Genomic DNA, 27,199 nt, shown 5'->3' with positions numbered 1-27,199 from the left:
GACAAATAGTGATAAATGTAGATTTTTGTTGTAAAAGTGAGTAGGGGATGAAGATTATGAAAATAGTTGGCGATGGAGAGGGAGGAAGTCTCGATTGAAGGATACATGACGATTGACGCAATTTGGGCTTTTTTGGTTTTCTTTGAGAATTTCAAGGTCTTCGTATAAGTCTAATTTAAGGAAATTTTTTTGGGGGATGTTGTGAATAAGTGAAACGTCTTCTGGGATATTAAGGGTGTGTTTGTGTTCTTTAAGATGTTGAGAGAAAGTGGAAGTATTTTCTCTTTTAGTGTGTTCTAGAGAACGTGAGGATAGTGATCTGCATGTTCTACCTATGTAAGAGGCGTTGCAATCTGAACATTTTAATCTATACACTCCACTCCGATCCATATAATTGATGGGATCTTTGGAATTAGATATGTGTTGACCCAAATTGTTGGGTACTTTAAATGACACATGGATGTTTTCAACCGACCGTTGGATGAGATTTCGGATATCTCCAGAAAGACTTTCATGATAGTATGGAAGTGAAACGTAATTGGGCTTGGTGGTGAGGTCTCTGGGGAACGCATTCTCCTGCAGGGTCTTAAGGCGTTTTTTACGGATGAGTTTGTTGATGATGTTGGGATCATATCCATTGTTAGACAAATAGCATACTTAGACAAATAGCAGTCAACAATGGATATGATCCCAACATCATCCACCCCATCCATCCCACCAGTTATAAGTTAAATTTCACATGACCATTATACTACAAAAGTTGTATCTCATTCATATAAGAACACTGTCATATTTTAAATATATTCATTCATTTTCCACCAATATTAAACAAAATTTCTATAACTCAACCTTCTACATGTGTCTATTTTCTATTTTCCAAGTACCAAATGTTGAATAAACATAAAGGGCCTAAATATAAAAATCTCTTTTTCATTATACTACCACACACATGCATAGTTGGTTGCCTAACTATAACCACATTATCTACTCTCCACATTTCACCTCATACACATAAAAATCAATTTTTTAAAAAAACAACAACATTGATGGTTGATACTGTTATATTATTTAATATCAAAAAATCTATTACTTTAACAATTTAATTAACGTTGGCTTTTGTCTTAAGTAGACACATACAGTTATATTGACTACTCTGTTACTTGTTCCGTCCTAACTTGTCAACATTGTCATTTCAATCAGTTGCTTCCATTAAGTCCTCGTAGACACACCGTCTCAGGACTTGCAACTTCAACGTGGAGTCATATGTCGCCATGTTACCTAATCCAACGGTAACTTTAGCATCCTAACAATTTATATAATATAATGTAAAACAAATGTAACTAAATTTTTGTTAACGGGTTTTTACCCATGTATTTAGTGGCTACACTCATGTGCACCTAGTAAGTATTAACCACACTTTTCATTAACCTTAGTCAAAAAATTTTAACTTCACGTTCTCTTTAATTAAGTGGTTATATATTTTATAGGACACTGATGATGGAATAATGGATTCCGAAAACGTTTTGTCTATAACAACCCATTTGGGTTTTTAAAAATTATATACCTTTTACAAAGGATTTTTAATAAATTTTTTTTTTTCTGTATAAATACCTTTCCATCGCCATCTTAAATACAATTTTTGTTCAATGATTCTGTATTCAGTAATTTCAACTATTCAGTATATTTTTCAAGTCTGTCTGATTTTCCCTCTCTACTTTATATATTAGAAATATTTAATGATATGTAATCAAAATTAAAGCAATAACGTTACATAGATCATTCCAAATATTTATTACTTAAAAAAAATATAACAATGTACATATCCACCTTATTCTAATCTAGGAACATATTAGGTATCAAAATTTATAAACGTTTTAGTCCAAACCAAAATCCACCTTCAGACGTGAGATTAAAATTCTTTTTCGAAATAACCAGAGGAATTTGAGATTTTTCTACAGGAACGATTTGGAAATCTTTAAGTAAATAAAAGAACACTGCCTTGATTTCTAATAAAGCAAATCTGGAACCGATACAGTTTCTTGGGCCTAGCCCAAATGGTAGATACGTGTAAGGGTTGATTTTACTTTTGTTTTGCTCATTAAATCTTTCAGGGTCAAATTTATCTGGATCTGGATAATATTTGGGATCTCTATGAATTGGATATACCGGCATCCAGATTGACATTCCTTTTTTGATAGTAACTGGTGCTTCTTCTGGTCGTTCGGGTTTAATGATGTAATCTTTGGTGCATTGTCGTTCGGTCATTATAGCTGCCGGCCATTTTCTCAGAGATTCTAAAAGTAGCAAATAGTTAGTATCCTAATAATTAAAGGAAACCATTTTTTCCTTTGATTGATAAAAGATGTATCACAGATAGGATCTCACATCTCAGAGAACGGTTATTCATTAATCTTTCTCTAAGGATGTTAAGACGATAGAAACCAAAAATATATTCCTTCAACATTTTAAAATAAGAATCAACTGATTATAGTTTTAATACTACTTATCCTAACTAAAATCCACAAGGAAAATGAAATTCCTCTAGTTGTTTGTATACCATAAACCACAAAAGTTTTAGTATCTAATTAAAAAACCTTTATAAAAGAATAATTTTTTACCTTTTATAAAGGATTTTTAGATAAAACTTTTTATTCTAATTAAGATGTAAATTAGAGCTAGAAGGTTAGATAATAGAACAATTGATGAATTTTATATATCTGGGCATCACATTATCTAGCTACGGAAAACTCGAGACCGAAATGAAAGATAAAGTGAACAGAGCCACAGATTGCTTGGATGAAACAATATAGAGAAATAAAAATATCGGAAATGAAATGAAAGACAGAATTTAGAAACCAAACAACAGACCATTAATGACATTCTTCTTCTTCTTCTTATTAGCCTTGTCTCGTCCATGTTTGGACATAGGCCTCTCCCAACTCCTTCCATCGGTCTCTATCCTGAGCAACATATTTCCAATTTGTTCTGGCTATTCTTTTAATATCATCAACCCATCTTATCTGTGGTCTTCCTCTTGGTCGTTTACTTTCGTAAGGTCTCCAATGTTGTATTGTAGTATTCCAACGTTGGTCTTTTTGTCTAGCAGTGTGGCCCGCGAAGCTCCATTTAAGTTTGGCAATTTTTTTTGCTATGTCCTCGACTTTTATTTTGGATCTTACCCAGTCGTTCCCCTTTTTATCTGACAGTCGTATATCTAACATTGCTTTTTCCATTGTTCTTTCTGTTGTGGCTAGTTTATTCATGTTTGCCTTGGTTAGGGTCCAGGTCTGACATCCATATTTCATGATAGGAAGGATGCATTGGTTGAACACTTTGCTCCTCAAGTATTTGCCCACTGGGGTATTTTGCGGTTCTTAAGTATCCAACTATGTTTTCCAAATCCTGCCCATGCTAGTCTTGCTCTTCTAGTAATTTCCGCACTTTGGTTCTCTTTCTCTCCTTTTGGCCTAGGTAGATATATTCCTGGATTTGTTCTATCTCACTGCCATTTATAGTTATACGTCTGGGGTCATCTGTGTTTGTCATTATTTTTGTTTTTTTCATATTCATTTTTAGACCGAAGTATTGGGAGCTGGCTGCTAGTTCCCCCATCATAATTTGCAGTTCCTCGAATGTGCTCGCTATAATCACTATGTCGTCAGCGAATCTGAGGTGTTTTAACTTTTTGCCATTAACGTTAATGCCATAGGTTGACCAATTTGTAGTTTTGAAGACGTCTTCTAGGGCTAGGTTAAAAAGTTTTGGCGATATTACGTCTCCTTGTCTCACTTCTTTCTTAATGGGGATGATATTTGTATTTTCGTCTAGTTGTACTATCATAGTTGCATTTTCTTATATATTATGTATTAGTTGTCTATATCTCGAATCTATTCTACAATTATTAATAGCTTGTTCTATGGCCAACATCTAGATACTATCAAACGCCTTTTCATAGTCGACGAAGGCAAGAAATACGGGTAGTTGGTATTCTCATTGTCAGCAGATGGTCTGATGTACTATATCCTTTGCGGAAGCCAGCCTGTTCAACCGGTTGGTAATTGTCCATTTTGTAGGTTAACCGGTTGTTAATAATTCTCATAAATAGTTTGTATACTTGACTGAGCAACGATATAGGTCTATAATTCTGTAGATCACATTTGTCCCCTTTTTTGTGTAAGAGTATTACTAGACTCTCGTTCCAGTCTTTAGGGATCTTTATACAGGTATTGTTAATGTCTTGCTTGTTTTCAAGAGCTCGGCAATTATACCGTCGTGTCCTGGAGCTTTAATATTTTTAGCTCTTTTAAAGCTCTTTCTATTTCGAATCCCTTTATATATGGTAGTACTTTTGATCCCACGTTTTTTATTTTTCTTTTGACGTTCTTCTTTGTTGTTTCATTAGGCTGGCCTTGCGAGCTGTACAAGGATGTGTAGAAGTCTTCGACAATATTTGTTATTTTATATTTGTTGGCGTCCTTCTCTTCCTTATTGTTGGCGTCTTTAATTTTGATGATTTTTTGAACTCCCAGTGCGGGTCTTTTTAAGCCTCTGTTGTTTTCAATGACTGGCTCTATTAAGTTCTCGTTCCATTTTTGTATGCCGCGTTTTAGTTCTTTTCTAATTATTTTATTAAGTTCTCTGTATTCTTGAGTATGGCGTTTGTTTTGCGCTAGTAGTTATCTTCTTTCCGTCATTAGCTGTTTTGTTTCATTGCTTATTTTGTCTTCTTTAGTCCTTGTTTTCTTTGCGACCTGTAGTCCTGCTGCGAGAAGGTTTTTATTTACGTTTTTATTAATTTCGTCAAACTTATCCGTTAAGACCTCTCGGAATTGCTGTTCATTTGTTCTTAGTTTAAAGGCATCTATCCTCGTATTTTTTTTAAAAATCCTTTTCTCTCTTCTTTCATGTTAATATTTATTTTTGCTCTAACAATACGATGGTCACTACCCGTTGTTACGTTGTTTATTGTTGTGACGTCTTCAAATATTCCTTTGTTGTTTGAGACAAAATAGTCTATTTCATTTTTGGTAGTTCCGTTAGGTGCGACCCATGTCTACTTTGTGTTAGGTTTCTTTTTGTAGAAGGTATTCATAACATACATGTTTTCTTATTCCAGGAATTCCATGAGTTTTTCTCCTCTTGTGTTTCTTGTGCCGAATCCAAAATTTCCAATCTTGCTTTCAGAGTCTTTAATCTTACTTTCAATTTTGGCGTTAAAGTCTCCCATTATTATTATTTTGGATTCTTTGTTGTTGTCTATAGCTTTTTTAACGTCTTCGTAAAAAGAGTTTATTTCCTCATCGGTTGCTTTTTCAGTTGGAGCATAAACTTGCACGATCTTTATTTTAGTTTTTGGACTTAGTTTTAAGACCATGTATGTAACTCTGTCTGATATGCTGTCAATTATTTGAATTTAAGATTTTCTCTTCTTGTTGATTAAGAAACCTACTCCACCGTATGTGTAGTCTTCCCTGCCTTTATTATAGAGTCTGTTGCCTGAATGTAAGTGCATATATCCTTCACCTCTTCTTTTAACTTCTGACAGTCCCATTATGTCCCAATTCAAGTTCCCCAACTCCTCTTCTAGTTCGTAAAGTTTTTCATCTTTTGCCATGGAGCGGATGTTGTATGTTGCTATATGGAGTTGTTTGTTCTTCTTCTTTTTTAATGTCGACTTGTCCCCCCCAGAATCCTCGGGGCAGACCATTGTCACGGTGTGTGATTAATGACATACGCAGTAGAAACACGGCCTGCCTGACACAGAAAGGACAAAAAGAATGTTAGAAACAGCAGAGAAAACGCTTAGAAAAATTGATGGTAAAACACTATGAGACATAACTAGAAGTACAGATATACGATGTAGATGCCAGATAGATAACATCAAGGACTGGGTTAGAAATAGAAGAGTAAAATGGAGCGACGATATAAGCCGAATAACAACAAATAAAGTAGCAAAGACGGCAAAAGACAGTTCCTAAATAAGAAGGCGATCAGTAGGAAAACCACGAAAATGATGGAACGACAACTTACGGGATGCACATTGAAAAACACACAGCGTCATATCTCTTTAAAAAGAAGAATAACAAAAAGAGGAAGCAGGTTTCAGAAAAACAGTTAAATACTTAAAAATTCAAACAAAAAAGTCATATTCACCTGACACAACCATATCCATATACTTCATCTTCAATAAAGCTTCATAAGTCAGATTTTCTTGACACTGATCCAAAGTCTCTATAATTTCTTCCCTCAGTCTCTTCTGGTATTCCGGATTGGCAGCCAATTCGTAACCAACAAAACACATTGTTGAGGCCACAGTTTCGAATCCGGCCAAAAAGAAAATTACCGCTTGGGCCGTAATGTCTAGGTTGGTAATTTCTTTTGAAACGGCTTTTTCTAAAACAAAATGAAAAATTTTGTTGAAATCTGAAATTATTTGTAATCTATTAATTTAAATTGAATATGATTAAATAAATTAAAACAAAGTAAATGAAATAATTTAATGAAAAAGACAGAAAAGATTTTATTTCACGTTCAAAGCGTCTATGTATCTATTGATACGTATTTCGCTTTAATAAAGCTCATCAGAATAGTTATTCATAGCCGTTCTTAACGTGAAAAATAAAATTCTCTGTCTTATTAGAAGTAACAATAACATGACTTCGTTATGGACGCAATAGCGACATCTGATAGAAAAATCGGTAAGATAGTTTCGAAACAAATTCAGATTTCTGCTTTAATCTGGAGCCTTCTAAAACTTGCAAGACATGACCAGACGATGATAAAAGATGTTAAAGAAGACATGGGGAATCTAAAATTTGCATTCCACGACATGTCTATTCATCTAGGCAGAAATCCTAACGAATTTGTTTCTCGTACTCACACAGAGTAGATCCGAAGAAAATGAAAAAGACAGAAAAGATTTTATTTCACGTTCAAAGCGTCTATGTATCTATTGATACGTATTTCGCTTTAATAAAGCTCATCAGAATAGTTATTCATAGCCGTTCTTAACGTGAAAAATAAAATTCTCTGTCTTATTAGAAGTAACAATAACATGACTTCGTTATGGACGCAATAGCGACATCTGATAGAAAAATCGGTAAGATAGTTTCGAAACAAATTCAGATTTCTGCTTTAATCTGGAGCCTTCTAAAACTTGCAAGACATGACCAGACGATGATAAAAGATGTTAAAGAAGACATGGGGAATCTAAAATTTGCATTCCACGACATGTCTATTCATCTAGGCAGAAATCCTAACGAATTTGTTTCTCGTACTCACACAGAGTAGATCCGAAGAAAATGAAAAAGACAGAAAAGATTTTATTTCACGTTCAAAGCGTCTATGTATCTATTGATACGTATTTCGCTTTAATAAAGCTCATCAGAATAGTTATTCATAGCCGTTCTTAACGTGAAAAATAAAATTCTCTGTCTTATTAGAAGTAACAATAACATGACTTCGTTATGGACGCAATAGCGACATCTGATAGAAAAATCGGTAAGATAGTTTCGAAACAAATTCAGATTTCTGCTTTAATCTGGAGCCTTCTAAAACTTGCAAGACATGACCAGACGATGATAAAAGATGTTAAAGAAGACATGGGGAATCTAAAATTTGCATTCCACGACATGTCTATTCATCTAGGCAGAAATCCTAACGAATTTGTTTCTCGTACTCACACAGAGTAGATCCGAAGAAAATGAAAAAGACAGAAAAGATTTTATTTCACGTTCAAAGCGTCTATGTATCTATTGATACGTATTTCGCTTTAATAAAGCTCATCAGAATAGTTATTCATAGCCGTTCTTAACGTGAAAAATAAAATTCTCTGTCTTATTAGAAGTAACAATAACATGACTTCGTTATGGACGCAATTGGACGTTACGCTATTGCGTCGTTGACGCTATTGCGTCCATAACGAAGTCATGTTATTGTTACTTCTAATAAGACAGAGAATTTTATTTTTCACGTTAAGAACGGCTATGAATAACTATTCTGATGAGCTTTATTAAAGCGAAATACGTATCAATAGATACATAGACGCTTTGAACGTGAAATAAAATCTTTTCTGTCTTTTTCATTTTCTTCGGATCTACTCTGTGTGAGTACGAGAAACAAATTCGTTAGGATTTCTGCCTAGATGAATAGACATGTCGTGGAATGCAAATTTTAGATTCCCCATGTCTTCTTTAACATCTTTTATCATCGTCTGGTCATGTCTTGCAAGTTTTAGAAGGCTCCAGATTAAAGCAGAAATCTGAATTTGTTTCGAAACTATCTTACCGATTTTTCTATCAGATGTCGCTATTGCGTCCATAACGAAGTCATGTTATTGTTACTTCTAATAAGACAGAGAATTTTATTTTTCACGTTAAGAACGGCTATGAATAACTATTCTGATGAGCTTTATTAAAGCGAAATACGTATCAATAGATACATAGACGCTTTGAACGTGAAATAAAATCTTTTCTGTCTTTTTCATTTTCTTCGGATCTACTCTGTGTGAGTACGAGAAACAAATTCGTTAGGATTTCTGCCTAGATGAATAGACATGTCGTGGAATGCAAATTTTAGATTCCCCATGTCTTCTTTAACATCTTTTATCATCGTCTGGTCATGTCTTGCAAGTTTTAGAAGGCTCCAGATTAAAGCAGAAATCTGAATTTGTTTCGAAACTATCTTACCGATTTTTCTATCAGATGTCGCTATTGCGTCCATAACGAAGTCATGTTATTGTTACTTCTAATAAGACAGAGAATTTTATTTTTCACGTTAAGAACGGCTATGAATAACTATTCTGATGAGCTTTATTAAAGCGAAATACGTATCAATAGATACATAGACGCTTTGAACGTGAAATAAAATCTTTTCTGTCTTTTTCATTTTCTTCGGATCTACTCTGTGTGAGTACGAGAAACAAATTCGTTAGGATTTCTGCCTAGATGAATAGACATGTCGTGGAATGCAAATTTTAGATTCCCCATGTCTTCTTTAACATCTTTTATCATCGTCTGGTCATGTCTTGCAAGTTTTAGAAGGCTCCAGATTAAAGCAGAAATCTGAATTTGTTTCGAAACTATCTTACCGATTTTTCTATCAGATGTCGCTATTGCGTCCATAACGAAGTCATGTTATTGTTACTTCTAATAAGACAGAGAATTTTATTTTTCACGTTAAGAACGGCTATGAATAACTATTCTGATGAGCTTTATTAAAGCGAAATACGTATCAATAGATACATAGACGCTTTGAACGTGAAATAAAATCTTTTCTGTCTTTTTCATTTTCTTCGGATCTACTCTGTGTGAGTACGAGAAACAAATTCGTTAGGATTTCTGCCTAGATGAATAGACATGTCGTGGAATGCAAATTTTAGATTCCCCATGTCTTCTTTAACATCTTTTATCATCGTCTGGTCATGTCTTGCAAGTTTTAGAAGGCTCCAGATTAAAGCAGAAATCTGAATTTGTTTCGAAACTATCTTACCGAAATAATTTAAATTCAAAATGTCTTTTAAAAACATAGTCACACATGATTCAGGTAGGTCAAACGGAAAGAAAGTCTTCCTCTTACCCGTTGAGTTTTGGGTAAATTGGGGTGTGTATTTAGATTGAAGCTTATTTTTTAGCAATATTGGATATTCTTTCTTTTAGTGTTTTAATTTGTGAGTCATCCCATTATTTGGTACACCAAAATAATGCCCGCTCGCTAGTTTTCTACAGATGGAGTTGTTTATTACATCCTTATTTCCAACGTTTTCTGTCAAAGCAATCTTCATGTTTTTACGTGTCTGGCGGTCATTGCATCTACATCATCTTACTTGTTTGTATTTAGTGGGTGGAGTCCATTTTTAATCTTTTTGTTCCATCTTTTAGGCATTATTGGCAGGTGTCCATACCAGTTTAATTTTTTGCCTTTAATTGTATCCATTACGTCTAGACAGATATTACATTTCGCACTTTTAATACAACTTTAATGTGTTTACAATGGCGGTAAGTCGTATATATATATATATATATATATATATATATATATATATATATATATATATATATATATATATATATATATATATATATATATATTTATATATATATATATATATATATATAAATATCTAAATTTACACTCTATTAAAAATTATTAATTAATTTAAAGATTTGTTTTCCTTATGTTACACAAGTCTTAGAAAAGTTCATTTTATTTCGTTTTTACTTTTTGGTTTTTCCCCTGCAACTAAGTAGGTACTCGATTTTTTGTGTATTAGTTATAATGACCACTTGGTGTAGTATTCTTTCAGTTTTCTAAGCACATAGTCTATATCACTTTCGTCTTTCGCTAGAATAGCTTGGTCGTCAGTGAAGTGTATCGTGTACAATCTCTCGTCTTTTATTGGGATACCCAGAGTGTAGCACTTTCTTGTTCACACTGAGAGGGCCTCATTCAGATATATGTTGAAGAGTGTAGATACTATACAATAGCCTTGATTTAAACTCTTGCTAATAGGAGTTTCTGGAAACAGACGGGTCCTTTCACACGTCAAGATGTGGGTTGTCATCTAGCCGGCGATGATCCACAGTACAACCTCAGCAACGTAGACACAGTTCTGTAGGCGCTTGCCACAAGCAACAGACTTGTTCTGTCTGTGCGTTTCAAGAGCCTCTAGTATATATATTTCTACCGTTATACTCTCGATTGGGACCGTATAAAGGACGATAGATTGCACTACACTGTGGAAAGCCGTTCTTCTTTTGGACTTAAGCCTATCGATGTTGTGCATTGAGTCTTTCCCTCCGTGGCCTCTTGAGAATCACGGCATCGGTCTTCTCTGCTGGGAGTTTCAGACTGCGCTGACTCATTTAATATTTCACCAGATCGCATGCATCCTGTGCTTTGTAGAAGAGGTCGTCCGTGTCCCGTGCTACTACCAGCAAAGCGAAGTCATTTGCGAAAACCTAACGTAACCATTATTATAAGTATTATATTATAATTTGTTGACTAAAGTACCTCTAAAATTTTATCATTGGGAGAAGGTTGTCAAGAAGTAAGATATTAAGTCTGCAACTGCGTGCCAAACATTACAAAAGAAGATGTGGCAATGGTCGAATGAGCGAGAGTAGGTTACGGTCGTTGCCGCATCTCCAGTTGATAATATCTGCCACAATTACAGCTAAACTTCAGGAAGACAAAATCACAGACCGCGGCATATGGTGTCCATTTTGGCATATAATCCCCAACAATTTATCATTACAATATTGTACCTTTATCTGAGGGACAAATTCAATAATTCAAAATCGGTTTAAAATCAAGCAGCATTTAATGGTTTCATAGTTTTCACCTTAAACTCTTACTAGTCTCTCGTAACCTGATGCCATGGCATATATTAATGTTGAGTTGAGTTGTCAGTTACCTAAACATGAAGGAATAGCGATCGTCCTTTAACCAAAAACACCAGCCTGATGATAAATACCAAGGTATATAGAACTCGAGACCCACACTCAGAAAATCTCAAACACATTTATTACTCTATGGGTTAATAAAGACAGTTTGTTGAAGTGATTCAAGTTCATATGTAGGACTAGTCATTTATCGCCTAAGATTCGTTTAAAAAATGTGAGTAGCTAAAAAACGAATAGAGGGTGGAAAGTGATGATGATTCAAGATCACAGAACGTTGGTTAAAGAACACCAGCACTACACCAAATCATAAGAATATAATCTGGGTGGTTCACAGGTTTTTCAATAAACAGTTTCATGAAAGAAAATCTTTTAGATTAGAGAACTTGAGACTCAATGTATGGAAGCATAATAAAGTCTCAGCATAATGGTAAAAAAAGGTAATAAAAATTTTCTTAGATGACAATAATGTTTAACAAAATTATTCAAGTCGACTTTACATGAATTTTGGCAACATGAAATCATATGCATTATAAGCACCATGTAGGACTACTTCGAATTGAATAATCAATTATATACAAATAACAGTGCAGGACTTATAAAGTCCTTTAATCCTCTAAGGCCAGTGCTATCAGATATTTTTATGGATCATCTAGAGACAAAGATTTCAAAACATCCCATATTCACACAGTTTTTATATTGGTGGAGATACGTTGACGATATACTGGTATATTTCACAGGAACTAACAGGCAACTCGACCAATTTTTATCGTATATTAATTCACTTCATAGTCATAGTCATAGTCATAGTCACAGAATTTACAATAGAAACAAAACAAAATCAATCCATAAATATTTAGATTTAAAAATTATCAGACTTAAAAACAAACATGACTTTTCCATATTTCATAAACCTACCCATACAGACACGACTATACACAATTTATCATCACATCTCACATAACATAAACTGGCAGCCTATCATAGTATGTTACATAGATTAACCGAAATTCCGATGTCAAAATACAACTTTGAGATAGAATTAAATATCATTAAGCAAATAGCAGTAAACAATGGATAAAACAAACAAACAATTAATAAAATTTTAAATCAAAAACTACACAAGAAAATAATGAAATAAGTATTTCCACCACCAGAGAAAAAACCCAGTACCTTCTGCTCGATTACATATACATGCAAAATATCAACAAAAATAACCTAACACATCAAAAAGAAAGGAATAACACTAGCTTTCAGAATAAACAACAACTTAGGCAAATATATTAAAAACAACAAGAGCCAAAATAAAAAGCACTTACACAGTGGTGTATACAAACTTAAATGTGGCGATTGCCCAAAAACTTACATCGGTCAAACTGGTAGAAATTTTAATAAACGAATAGCAAAACATAAAAAGGCTTTCAATAATAAGGCTTAAGGCCTTAAGCTATCTTTGTTAGAATCCATGGAAATTAACAAATTAAAAACACAGATATAATTCTAAATGACCAACTTGTGACAAACAGCTCAAGTTGAAGTGTACTTGAGCTGTGCACTGTGTACTCTCAAGAGCACAAGTGCACTTGAGAAAGGCACTCTGTCGAAACAGCTGTAAAATCTTATAATAAATTTTGTGGAAGTTTTTAAAACAAAGTTTTCAATGTTTTATTGTTACTTTGTATTATTCATTTCACCGTGATAATCTACAGTCAAGGATTTGGAGCAAAATAACAAACTGGCGTTTGAAATATAACCTTTTGCTGAAACGGCATGGACCACAATAAAATTTTATTCATCATAACCACCTGGGTATGTACACTTCTGCTGTTATCATCTGCCATGGCATCATTATATTTCTCCTTGAAAAAATCTAAGTTTCGTCTAAAAATACAACTTCTCGTGGTTATGTACTATTTCTGTTTTCCATGTGTTAACGTATGAAACACGCTCGTTGTTCTGCGATATGAGTTCTTTCCATTAAAGCTCTTTGATAATCATGTTTTTTAATTTAAAGTCCAAATCTTTTAATATTCGACTCAAGGGTATTTGACTTATAGAAGCAATGTTTTTAGCCTGCAGCTCATTGATCAACGCTTCGCAGGTTACATATTTCTCTAAAAAGTTATTTATTTTAATATATTACTATAAATGATAAGTCCTACTTGTATATCTTAATAGAAGGTTGGTTTAACTACTACCCTGGTACATATTATTGCCGTCTAAATTCTAAATACAAAAACAGGACAAAAAAAAACAGCGAAATATTCAACAAACTGACAGCCACCAGTAAACAAACCAGAAACGTCACAAATTGTACTTAAAATCTGAAAATGTCCCCAAGCGTCGTTTTTGTACCTATTTCTTTTCGATGTACTGAGTCTAGAGCGTTCATAAAAATAACATCTGTCTTACTTAATAACAGATGGTAGCTGGTTTGTCTTTAGTTTCATGCATGGAAGAAAATTGTGCTAGATAAAAAGTATGTGGTAAACCATACCGGATATAAACCATGGACTCAACCGTATTACCTGCTATATTTTCGACTTCCTTTGCCGTAGCAAATCCTTCATCCACATTAAGTTCCTCTTTAATATGGACTCCCTTTCTAGCTTGCATTAGTAAGTGTATCATATCGGGACGAACAATTCCTTTATCTTCTCTTACTTGTACCGTTTTATCAATTAATTTGGTAAAGAAATTTCTGGTTTCCTTATCGAAAAATGTTAATTTCAACAGCTGTAAATATATAAAGAAAATTCATTAAATATAATTAATGTTTCTTAAACACATTTTATTAAATATTTAATTTGACCAATTCAGTTTAACACCTTGACTGCGGCGGTTAAATACTTAATATACTAGTTCTTGCGTCACATGTCTCCAGAGATTCGTTATGGTCTATTATGTCTGTGCGTCACATGCCCCCTATGGCATGTGTGTACATGTAAGTACTTCATTCCCTCTAGTACATCGAAGTATAACTGTTGCATATACATATTACATACAGAAAACTATTATATCAGTATCAATCTACTTTCCTCTCAAAGGGGACATGCCACCAACATCCGGTGTAACACAGAAAGCTAAACAATTTTTTTCTTAAAGGTAATTGGATAAAATAAAGGTGTTTATAAAAACAAAATACTTAATATTTAAATAAACAGAACTAACGCATTTTAAAATTGATTGGTAATTTCTGCTTTTTCTTATTAATACTGTGCCTCATTAACACAAGTCAAACAATATCCAGGGTGACCGGGGCAATCGGAACAAAAAGTTATAATCCTACGAACTTTTTTATTCACTTCAAGGTAACTTAAACCTGAAGATTTTATTACTTGATTACAGCCTCTACATGGCTTTCGTCGTTTCCTTCCAGGTCCTTCAGGTTTGGTAAAAGTATGCACTCTTTTTTTTGGAAGTGGTTTTTCTTCAGGTGATTGTATTAAATTATAAGCTAACTGATGTCTAAATTCTGTAATGCTCATTTTTGTTTCAGAGCACATATGAATATAATTAAACTATTAACAATAGTTGTTCCGAGTATCATCTCAAATAATACTTTCCTAAAAAAAATTAATAAGAAAGAGATATTAAAATCAACTTTTTTTTTTCTTGCCGGTACCATTTTAAGTTTCGACGTAGCACTGTATGGTAAGATAACATCTGGTCAATAGCAAATTGGTCATCCAAAATTATCACTTGATAATATCACCTCCTCACCTCAACGCCTACGTATTGTTTTCATAAATTATCACTGTTTAAAGTTCCTCCATAAGAAAATTAGTTTGGTTACTTTAAATTAAATAAATTTGTAGTTGTTTTTCACTCCAAGAAATTAAGTAGTTTTTAGTAATAAGTTAATATCAAAACAAAAACTGAACTTACATCCGCCAATCTAGGAAAAGCTGCAGCAATCATAAACTTCAGCATCTTTAAAGTCCCAGTAAAATTTGAGACTTCTCTTCCCATTAAATAAAATTCATTATCAGGATCATCTAGAGAATTAACCTTAATACCAAATGCAGTAGTAGCTATTACATCGTTGGTAAATCGCGTGAAAGTTTCTTTCAATTCCAGTTCCACAACATCTTCGTTTTTGTTTTGGAAGTGCTTTGAAAAGTTTTGGGCACATTCTGTCATTAGCGTAAACATAACTTTCATCTTACTACTCGTAAAAGAAGGACTGAGAACAGCCCTCATGTCGCGCCATTGTTGTCCTGAAACCAAAAATATGATTAAATAAAAAACGGTTAAATGGTTAGTGCGTGTGTGAGTGGTATGTATATGTTTATGGGTGTCTGCATGTATAATAATAACGGACGGAAGATCATCTACCACAGCATTATTAAAATCTATGTTATACTACGAAATTAATCAATAGATCATAAATATTACTAATAAAGAAATGCTGCAAGAGTTGAAATATAGGCAGCTTGAGGAAGTTTTTGGTTTGACTAAGGAGAAAATTAAGAAGGTTTTAACACTTGCGCATTTAGCAAATTCAAAGAAAATAGTTGCCAAACATTTTAACTGAATCAGCTTGTAGAAGATTCAGAACTAGTTATGACGATCTTTCTTAAGCTTACACCTTTTCAAGGTATGGCTGCTCCCTTTTTTTAACGAGAGTCGGAAATGGTGGTGGAGCGGGAGTTAGTTCCTTGGGAGTGGCAGAGTGGGGGTAGATAAAGAAAAGATAGAAAGATAACCTTGTAAGTTGCTCATAGGAGAACTTATGCTACTAGATGTACAATATTTGGCAATACTTTAGAGGTGTAGCTTCTAGAATGTTATGCAAAGTTCTATATCAGGAAGTTTGTGGCCTGCCAAGCTGAGAAGCTTAGCTGGCACGAATGGAACCTTTTGCTTAAGAAATCTGGTAAATACTTGCCCTCGGCGGTGCCAGAAAATTTTAAGAATCTCTTTAACTTTAGTGTTGAAGCTCTCTTTGGTTCTTAGCACATATATCTTGCTGGGAGATAAAGTCCGATTTTTATATTTTTTATTGTAGGGATGTTGGCAAGTTAATAGATGTATGCTGATTGAACGTGTGAACGTTTATTCAAGATTCTTCTCAGGATTTTCATTTCGGTGGCCAAGGTGTTCACTTGGTGTTTGTTGAGAACCGCGTAAAGGCGGGCTCTGAATTCGACAATTGGTCGTATGTATGTAGGTTTTATAGTTGTGCAGAAGAGTCTGTGGGCATTTGTTACCTAGTTTACCAAAAAGGGTCGTTTAGAGATTGGCTCTTCTTCTCACCCTATTTGATCGTTTTTATTGTCAGTGTCCGAGTTGTGCGTTTTTGTAAATTTTACGCTTAGATAGAACACCGATGGTTTGCCTTTCTTTATAGAGCACTATTTGGTTCTTATCCTCTTCGTGTCAAAATGAGCCAAAGTATCCAAACAGGATTAGCTGCATGGGTTAAGTATGAATCTTTATATTCATTTGTTACATCATTTGATAATTTTTTTAATTGAATTTGGGCCTTGTCAAATATAGACCGACCTCCTGCGATATGATAAGTGGTACTTGTGGAGAATAGTGGAGTGTCGTCATCATATAAAAGGATAGATTCGAATCTATTGATGGGAAGAGAAAGTTTACTAAAGGTAAAAGAAATAATAAATTAGACTTACTCACAATCAATTTGATTGTGAGTGATCACAAAATTGATTGTGAGTAAGTCTAATTTATTATTTCTTTTACCTTTTGAAATGGACTCACACAAGCAACACATTCATGATTTGGAAAGTTTACTATCGTAGACTGTATTTACCATTGGTGCTAGAAATAAGCCCTATGGGAGTCCTATTTGCAAAATGAAGGATGTAGGACTATCGGATTGGAGAGAATAGGAATAGACCTGATCTAATGCCTTTTGGGCAACTATAAAATACTGATTGTAAACCTAAAATACTCATTGATTGGTTGGAGTATGAAAGTTGCTGCTTTAATCAATGCATTATGGGAAGTGTCCAGCATTCAATCCGAATTGTAAAGTTAGTATGATATGGAATTCTTCTAGAAAGTCTACTAGTCTTTCCTTGAGGAACCTCACGAAGACTTTATCTAGGGCGTTTAGAAGAAAAATATGTCCGTGCTGCTTTGTCGTTTTCCTGGTTTGGCAATCACGATTTTGCTGGCTATTTTAAGCAGATGATATGATTATTTATATACATTTCATTAAGATTAAAAAAAGTGGTCTCCGTACTGCTGATTCTAGAAATTGACAGTTCGAGAAGAGGATCTGAGAGCAACGGTCTACCATGAAAGTTTGTAGTGGAATTGGGTATGTCTGCTGTTGAGGTCACTCAGCGGTTCGGAAAGTGGTTAAGCTGGATATATTTAGTAGGAGATTATCGTGGTTGATCCGTTTTCTGGGTGTAAGTCAGCTGTCAGATAGTCGATATCAGGAATATGATAATGGGGAGCTATTCATATGACTGGCTTGGTTTTTTAATTCGAGGTGTACCCTGAGAGGTATACCCTGAGTAGTACATTTAGTAGTAGCATAAAACTATCTGTATCTCTTAATAGTCATATCTTGGTAAAATGTTAAAACTCTTTGAAAAGATTTATTCTTCGTATCCAGTAACCTCCTATTAAACTTTAATGTGGAAATAACTGTACACAAAATAAAAACCCTTACTAACCCATTCAGAAAAAGGATAGCCAAATTACAAAATCAGAATAATTTACTTAACCAATCGGTAGTAGGGAAGCAGAAGCACTTAAAAAAGAATACAAAAACGATTACTTTAGATTAAAAACCACCGACTACCATTTTAACACTGCTTTAGGTACTGGGAAAAGCAGTATAGGAAAGAGGTAGATCTAAGAGAGAATGGACATCACCCTTAGCGGCCAAATATCCTGGGCCATAATAAAAAACTAAGCGGAAATACTACAAGAATAACCACACAATCTAAGTAACGTACAAACCAGGTAACTCACAAACAAAATTAAAAAACTGATAAATACTTTAAAGTCTAACATTTTTGTTACATCACTTAACATTAATGCATTAAAAAATTAATTAAAATCCTTTGTAAAAGGTATATATTTAAAAACCCAAACGGGCTGTGTTAGACAAAACGTTTTCGAAATCCAGCATTCCATCATCGGTGTCTAGTACATGAATGTAGCCACTAAATATATGGGTAAAAACCCGTTAACAAATAATTAGTTACATTTATTTGACATTATATCTTATAAATTATTAGGATGTTAAAGTTACCGTTGGATTAGGTAACATGGCGACATATGACTCCACGTTGAAGTTGCAAGTGAAAACGTGAAAGTGAAAAGTTGCAAGTTTTTAAATATATACCTTTTACAAAGGATTTTAATTAATTTTTTAATATATGGTATACAGCCAAATACAGGAACGTAGATTCCTTGTGGATATTAATGCATTATGCATTCATAGAATGAATGAATTATAGCAAGTCCCTGCTGTACCTAGTACTTTACGAAAAGGTGATTAGTTGTTGAACGTTAGATATTCAAAACTTATTTCCAATTATTTAATTTCCAGATCGTTTATTGCTGATTTTCACACATAAGTAATTTAAGGTACATATCTCAATATAAGCATCCTTCTTTTTAAGATTTCTTATTGTTAAAAATAAGTCATATCATCATCTGTGATGCTACATTACAAATGATGATATGACACAGATGATGATATGAATATCGAATAGTTCTTGTTCATTGCCAAATATCGTCTATCAATTCGCCTATTCAATTTTTTTTGCGTCTTTAACTTGACTATTATTTCACCTCCAGGATTGGATGGTCTGCTTCTACTTCTATTTTCATTCCACATGCATTAATAATAGTTTTTGTCAGGGCACAAGAGGGTAGAAAATTGGATTCGCTCAAGACAAGTGTCCTGAAACCAAAGTGTCCAAAACATCCACTTTTAATAAAATAGAAGTAATGAATACACAGAATATAAAGATACTAATAAACAATGTCTAAGCTTTTTATAATATTTTTGAGTTCATTCTTCTTCTTCTTAGAGTGCCATATCCCTACGGAACGTCGGCGACTACCATGCTTATAATATTTTTATACTGATCTCGGTCTTGTGCTACGTGTAGCAATTGGTCCGCTGTCAAACCTGTCCACTGCCGCAAATTCCTCAACTAAGAGAGTTTCTTCCGTCCTATCCATTTCTTTCCTTCGATTTTACCGTTGAGAATTAGCCGAAGGAACTCATATCTTGGTCCTCTGATTATGTGTCCAAGATATTCTAGTTTACGCAACTTCTTCGTTTCTGGTTCTGCTAGTCCATGGAATTTTTAGTATCCTTCGATACAACCACATCTCAAACGCCTCGATTTTATTCATGATATCGGCGTTTAAAGTCCAAGTTTCACATCCATACAAAAGTACAGACCACACGTAACATCTTGTAAACTTTTCACGGATTTCCAAATTTAATGAGTTATTGGATAATAGAGGCTTGAATTTTTGAAATGAGTTTCTTGCCTGTTCAATTCTACATCGAATTTCGAAGGATGGATCTAGATTTTGGGTAATCCAACATCCAAGGTATTTGAATCTCTGAATTCTCTGCAGCGGTTGTTGGTTTAATATCAGTTGGGTTGCGCCGATATCCACTTTACTGGTCACCATGTATTTAGTTTTATCGATATTTATCGACAGTCCCCAATTTGTGCATTCCATGTCAACTCTATTGATTAGCTCCTGCAGATCGTCGATGTTTTCAGCTAGAATCACAGTATCGTCGGCGTACCGTATATTGTTAATTATTTCTCCTCCTATGATAATTCCTTTTTGATCTTTTAAAGCTTCCCTAAATAGATTCTCAGAATACACGTTAAAGAGGGTGGGAGATAGTATACAGCCTTGTCTTACGCCTCGTTCAATACTGATTGGCTTTGATTCTCTGTTGTTGGTATTAATAATGGCTGTTTGGTTCCAGTAAAGTTTGGCAATAAGTTTGATGTCTTTCTCATCTAGTTGGATGCTCTGCAAGGCGGTAATTAGTCTGGTATGCTGAACGCGATTAAATGCCTTTTCAAAATCAATGAAGCACATATATACGGGTTTTCTTACCTCCCAACATCGTTGAAGGAGTGTTTGCATAGAAAATAGTGCTTCTCTAGTTCCAAGGCATCTCCGGAACCCGAACTGCTCTTGACTAATTATTTCTTCTCACTTGTTGTTAATTCGATTTAGGAGAATATGCAACAATATTTTAACGGCATGGCTCATTAAACTAATGAGTCTACAGTCGCTACATTTCTTAACGTTTGGTTTCTTAGGTAGAGGAATAAAGATAGATTTTAACCAGTCCGATGGAATTTCACTGGTATCATATATTTGATTGAAAAGTACAGTGAGTTCTTTTATATTGTCATTTGAGAGTAATTTTAGCCATTCGCTGTATATTTGATCTGGTCCACTGGCTTTGTTGTTTTTGGCTTGGTGTATGGCTTTTTCCACTTCAGCTTTTAAGATTTATGGTCCTGTATTTGCACTTAAGTTAGGTAGTGATCCTCGATCATCCTTAAATAATGCTTTAATGTAGTTTTCCCATTCCTCCATTACTTCGTTTTCTAGGGATAGTCCATGACCTTCATTATTCGTTAATGTTATGGGTGTATTTCTTTTGTGTACTGTAACTTCTTTTATTTTCTTCTGTGTGTTAAATTCGTCATGTTTTCGTTGCAATTCTTCTAGTTCCTCACATTTTGCTTGCATCCATAACTCTTTGGCTTCCCTGATTTTTCTTCAAATCAGATTATGCTTTCGTTTATACTCTGAGTTATTTCTATTTTTAAGCTGTCTTCTTTCGTCCATCATTTCGATTATCTCATCTGTCATCCATGCTTGCTTTTTATAATGGGTGACAGTTCCACTTTGCGTTGCTGTATCGATGATACCATTCTTTATGTTATCCCATCTTTCTTCGACTGTTGGTACATTGTATACTTGTGTGATGTTGTCTCGAATTTTTTCGTTCATTGTCTGTTCAAAGTCATGTTTAAATTCTTTTTCTTTTAGTTTTTGTCTATCGTATTTCTTTGTAATGGAAGGCTTTTTGATTGTCTTTAATTTTAGGTTGATTCTAGATGCCAGTAAATTGTGATCGGTGGCTGCGTCGGCACTTGGATATGTCTTAGTACATTTACATGAGTTTCGAAATCTATTGTCAATCATGATTTTTAATCATGATTAATCATTATTGTTAATGATGAGTTCATTAATCATATCAAAATTGTTAATGTAAATAAGTAAATTTGTTATTAATGCTTAGTAATGCATGTATTTTTAGGTTTCATCTCATCATAATGGAATTACTTATTTACAAATGCATTGGCTTTTTTATCTTGCTATTGGCTCATTACTATATGAGAAATTATTTTAATAAAAAACTTATTGCCACATTAGTTTCTACAGTTGTTAACACACAATTTTTTTTAAATTTTTACCTCTAAGCGCCACTAAATTTTTTGTCCATAGCGGATCAGAGTTTTCCGATACTTGGTTGGTATGATCCATAAAGTGATCAAAATTTTTGACGGTAATATCTTTTAAAAGTTCGGGATCTTTAATTAACATCATCGGCTTCAAAAGTTGATATGTTCCAACATACCTAAAAAATAAATATTTTATTAGTTTTTCCGAAGGATTATTAAGTTGCCAACAGATAATTACAATCTTTGCTAAATAGATTTTAGTAAAGTTACAGTTCTACTACAAATTTAAAATAATTTTATTTTGATATCGGTTTCTTATGTAAAAGTTAAAATGGTACTTAAACAGTTTTATAGTAGATACAACTGTTAACTAACCTAGATTTGGGAAATTTATTATATCCTATCAGAGACATTTCAGCAAAACTAGTCCTCTTGGAAAACAAAATATAAATGTTTTTAAATATATATTTGATATCCGCCTGGTCTACATTTAAATCTTTCCAATAATGCCACCGTTTTCTCACGAAGAAACATAGTGCAACAGCGAGACCTGCTACTAGCAATACCAACATCAGAAGCATTACGGTGTCAGTAGACAGCTGGAATAAAATTGCAGAAATTAGAAACCTACGAAATCTTGATAATGTAAAGATATGTCTTCATATAATTTCAGAACAGTATACAGCAAATTTTTATTGGTACTTAAGTTTGATAACCCATTAACGCCGAGAAAAAAAATTTTGAATTTACGATTTTTTTTTAACTTTCATAAAGAAAAGTGTAAAATTAACCTACGTTTGGAAAAAATAAATTTTTATTTCAAAACATACAAAAAACATGCTGTCACCATATGAGCCCTGTAGGTGTTCCAGGGTATACACAAAATATTATCTGAATTAAGTGTTTGTGTGAAATTTCATAAAACATTCTAAACATAAACCAACATCGCACTTGATACACATTGTACGCCCTTTGCTTATACAATTGAACCCGGCACACCTTCTTCTTTTTCCTTCTGGCACTACTACTACGTAATGGTTTATCTCATCAAATCTAACATCGTCTCCAACACGGCTCTTACTTCCAGCAGCTTTAGTCATTCGACCTGGACCTTTAGCTGTCGTTTTGTAATTTGCCAAATATGTCTAAAAATCACAGTAACATGTAAGACTACGTAAATATGTAGTAAATTATAACATTACCTGAGCGATACTACACCTAAACTCCAACTGGCTAATATTTCTGCCACTTTTGCGGTAGAGAATCCAAACATTTTGTACAGACACATCAATAAGATATGTGAATATCGACCAGTACCACTTTTTTGATCTTACACTAATACGATAGGTACGTTTCTTTTATCTTTCCTTGAAAATCTCTCTACAGATTTCACTGAAGTAACCCCAATACACGTACTGGCCACTGTTACCACATTATTGTCCATCCACCTCACATAAAGAATACCATCGTTCGTTTCAAGAGTTGAAGTATAGATGTCTCGAGCTTCTTTAGCCATAATCTTTTTAGGCGGTATAGGAACTTCTTTTTGAATTCGGTCATCCCTAATTGTTCCAGTTGCTCCATACCCATTTGCTTTCAAAGTACAAAGGAGGTTAGCACCAGTGAATAAGTTGTCTATAAAGAAGTTACAGCGGAGATCTTTTTTGACTCCTAAATTTTCAATCATGTGTATAAGTGGAGCAGCAGGTTTTCCGAATATAGCATCATAACCTTGTTTTTCCAATAGCTTCGTTTTGTTGGCAATACATTGTAACCACTTACAATTAGAATAGCGATGAAAACTTTTATCTCTTCTACAGACAAATTTAAATCCGGTAGATTTTTAAGAAGTGAATAATTTCTTGTTTCCTTTATTATCTCTTGAATAAGTTCTTTTGTAAAAAACAACTCAAATAATTGAACTGAACTCAAACTTTGATATGACGAGTAATTCGGTGTTGGAAAGGGATAATTAGGATAAACAAGATCCGCCTCAATGAATTCACTTTTTTCTGATTTAGTTACTATCGTCAGTCCTGAATTTGCTTTAGCGTCACTTTGTACCACAGTAGGTAATTGCTCATTTGCTAAATCTTCAGATGTGTCCTCCACTCTCGTACCATTTGAAAATACAACTTCAGCTGGAGCTAACAGTTGACGACTACTCAAATTTTCAACAGTTCCACCCTCATCTTCATCCCCTGAATCCTCATCGCTCAGATCTTGACAGTCAGGTGGCTGTATGTATATATTAGTGACTTCGTTGTCAGATTCGTAGGCGATATCTAACGCTTTTTTTTGATAGTTTTATTTTATTATTAAATCTACTATGATTTTTAACGAACACTGTGACTGGTAGCTGGAAGGCAAAAGGGGATAAGTCGATTTTTTGCAAAATAGTGTTATGTATACCATTCGACAGCATTTTTGATTCTGCACAATCTTGGTAAAGAGAGTTAAGTGAAAGTTTACTAATTAAAATATTATTATTGATCAAAAAGGGGTAACTTTTTTTTTATTTTAAAAATTTATTCACAGAAATGTTAATAAGGAGAAAGAAGACAGGCAATAAGACTGCAATTTGCTGGAGAAATATAAAATGGCTAAGATACACCAAGGAATTTGGTAATATTAATTTTTAAACATCGCTTCAGGAATATGAGCCATTACAAGAAATAAATTTTAGAAGACGAAAAAAAAGATACACCCATCGATATCAAGAACATTACTTTAGATAATTTGTATGATAAGCCAAGATAAATAAGTGAAAAAAAAAGTAAGCGATCTTTTAGACCTTATTGAGTTAGTTGATGAGAGTGCAAAAGAATTTTATCGTGGACTTGCCCAAATCCCACGAAATTCACAAGATCTGGATAATGCTGCTGACACAGATCCAAACATAGATAATTATTTTAGTGATGACGATTTTAAATAAAATATTCGAAAATAAATATTTGTGTAATTTATTATTTTAAATAAACAGCTTGCGAAAAATATTTGTGTGCATCAAAATTTTTTTTTCTTCCTGCGAAAGCTATTCTGTTCGTATTATATAGAATATATGTTTTTATTTTGTGTTTAGAATGCGCCTTTAATTCTCTTTCTAAGTATCATCTTGATCAATTGTTGGATGTAATTTGTAAACGTATCATTAGATTGCTGTACAGACTTCATGTTTAATAAACTTTTTGAAAAAAATTACGTTTTATTTCTTGTTCTGTCAATGCTATATCCAGAACAAAATATTTTCTTTGCTTTATTGCTAAATAACCCCCTTTACCAAGATGATTTTATGTCCATTTCAACTATAACTTGACTTGTCTCCTTATGCTTTCTTGAAATCATTAAAAATAATAAATATCCTCAAATATTTTTTTAATTTATCAAAATATTGGACACATAGATATTAATTTAAGAAAAACGACTTAAATATATCTAACAGAATGTAAGTCGGACCTAGAAATAGACCAGCTCCTGGCGGCGCCCATGTTTATACATAAAATCAGTAGTTCAAAATAAATATAAGTTTCATACATTTTATATAATCCATTGTGCGAATATGCAAAAGCCCAAATATTTGCATTTGCATTAAATATATTTAATATGCCAAAGTCATATTGCGTATATTTGTTAAATCTAAGAAATATTATTAAAAACATACCTGTAAAACTAAAAATACTCGAAGTAATTTTTCGGTGAAATCCACTCAAACCATGTCACTTAGATCGAATTAATGTTCTTCACAACAATGGTTATATTTCTATTCATTTATCTATATAGATTACTATCTTATACAAGATTATACACAAAAACTGAAAAGTTATCATAATAACATACTGGCGTCTGTCATCATTTAAAATCAAGGTGGTTAGCCTGTTGACCTCCAAAAGTCAGATGGGTAACGAAAAGAAATTTGCTATATTTATTATATATTTAATATTCTATCATATTTATAATTATTAATACCTTTAAAAATAATATTTTTGTTGTACTAATACTACTCAAAATAGCTACCTATATCAAAAGTCAAAAAATGTGTTTGAGGTTTCTTTTTAACTGATTGCACAGTAAACGAACAAAAAAAAAATAACTAAGAATCAATATACAGTCGAAAATAAAACAAACTATGAAGACTTCTTGTATTTTTACCACTTTTCAGGCAGTAGCATGGCATTGGCCATTAAATTGGCGTCTTTCTTACCCATTTCTTTTATTTTTTATCATTTGTTATTAACTCCATTTTCTCAATTGATTTTCCTCTTTCTTCTCCTATATCATTTATTTGATCTACTGTTTGTTCTTGTTCCACTCCTTCATTTTAACTCTAATTCTCATATCCAAAACTTGTCTTGCAAATATCTTTGATTCGTTTTATTAACCATATCAGTTTCTTTTATCTTATATTTTTATTGGTAGATTTTGCTTTGTGATTTTTCTGATTTCTTTGTTTTCATTCTAACCCATTTTGTTTTTATGATATTTTTTTTATATGCTTCATATGCTAAAAAACTTCTGCGATTATTGCATATTTTGAACTTAGCTACATCAAATATACTTTAACCTTATTTTCTATAAAAAGTAAGAAAGAACGTAATAAGTAATTAATACTTTTGAGTATTAGGTCTATCGCTTTACGAAGAACAATTTAGCTATCAACCTGGGCAAATTTACCAAACAGGCTTTGCATTGACATAAAAGATTTTGAATAGGCCAATATATGAAAATAAGTTCCATCAGCAAATAGATTCAATCCTTGTTCAGGACTAGAAATATAATTACATACCTTGAAAATCAGTCGAATACTATAAGAGCAATTAATGGTTATCTTTAAGGAACAATCTCATCATTTCTACTACAAAAGCTCAAAAGATCATGATCTGGACTGTGCAGATAATCAAGATATAAGTAGTACGAGTTACGCATGGCAATAATTGCTGAGCAAACACAAGGTAACTTAAATCTAGTAACTACCTAGTAGTTGGAAAAAGGAGTTTTAGTAAATCCAAATACGTTTTGTGACTTGTTTTATCCACACATTAGAAAAACTTAAAAGTTCGACCTCCAACAATGAACGGAATCTTGCAAATTTTGCCACTAAAATAACAAAGGCTCTTTGTATCTGTCTTATGTTTTGTGTAAGAATATGGAAACTTGTACCCTCTTTATTGACAGATAAGAGGTTACACAAAGAACGGTACTAGGTTCGGGCTTCAGTCTGGTAGAGGTATCTTGGTCGGGGCTCTTATTACAGCTCAAATATAAAGAATCAGTTAAAGAAGTACTAAAGATACAGAGACGAGAAGTTAAAAGATAAAAGGAGAAGTTAGAAGATTAGAGAAGGGA

At 33.3% G+C, this 27,199-nt stretch overlaps 1 protein-coding gene across 1 annotated transcript; it reads right to left on the bottom strand.

Annotated features, from left to right (window-relative positions):
• Positions 1 to 1,767: 1,767 nt before the first annotated feature.
• LOC140447738 (cytochrome P450 9e2-like) lies at positions 1,768 to 25,702 on the bottom strand. The gene is made up of 7 exons (XM_072540570.1): positions 25,518 to 25,702; positions 22,232 to 22,455; positions 21,869 to 22,032; positions 15,288 to 15,619; positions 13,928 to 14,135; positions 6,154 to 6,393; positions 1,768 to 2,294 (listed from the first exon to the last, which is right to left on the bottom strand). Exons 2-7 carry the CDS (start codon positions 22,435 to 22,437, stop codon positions 1,864 to 1,866), a joined length of 1,581 nt encoding a protein of 526 aa, XP_072396671.1. The 5' UTR covers positions 22,438 to 22,455; positions 25,518 to 25,702; the 3' UTR covers positions 1,768 to 1,863.
• Positions 25,703 to 27,199: the final 1,497 nt, after the last annotated feature.

This window comes from Diabrotica undecimpunctata, chromosome 1 (assembly GCF_040954645.1).
Source record: "Diabrotica undecimpunctata isolate CICGRU chromosome 1, icDiaUnde3, whole genome shotgun sequence".
NCBI classification, from domain to species: domain Eukaryota; kingdom Metazoa; phylum Arthropoda; class Insecta; order Coleoptera; family Chrysomelidae; genus Diabrotica; species Diabrotica undecimpunctata.
This window is presented reverse-complemented; position numbering and strand designations above follow the sequence as displayed.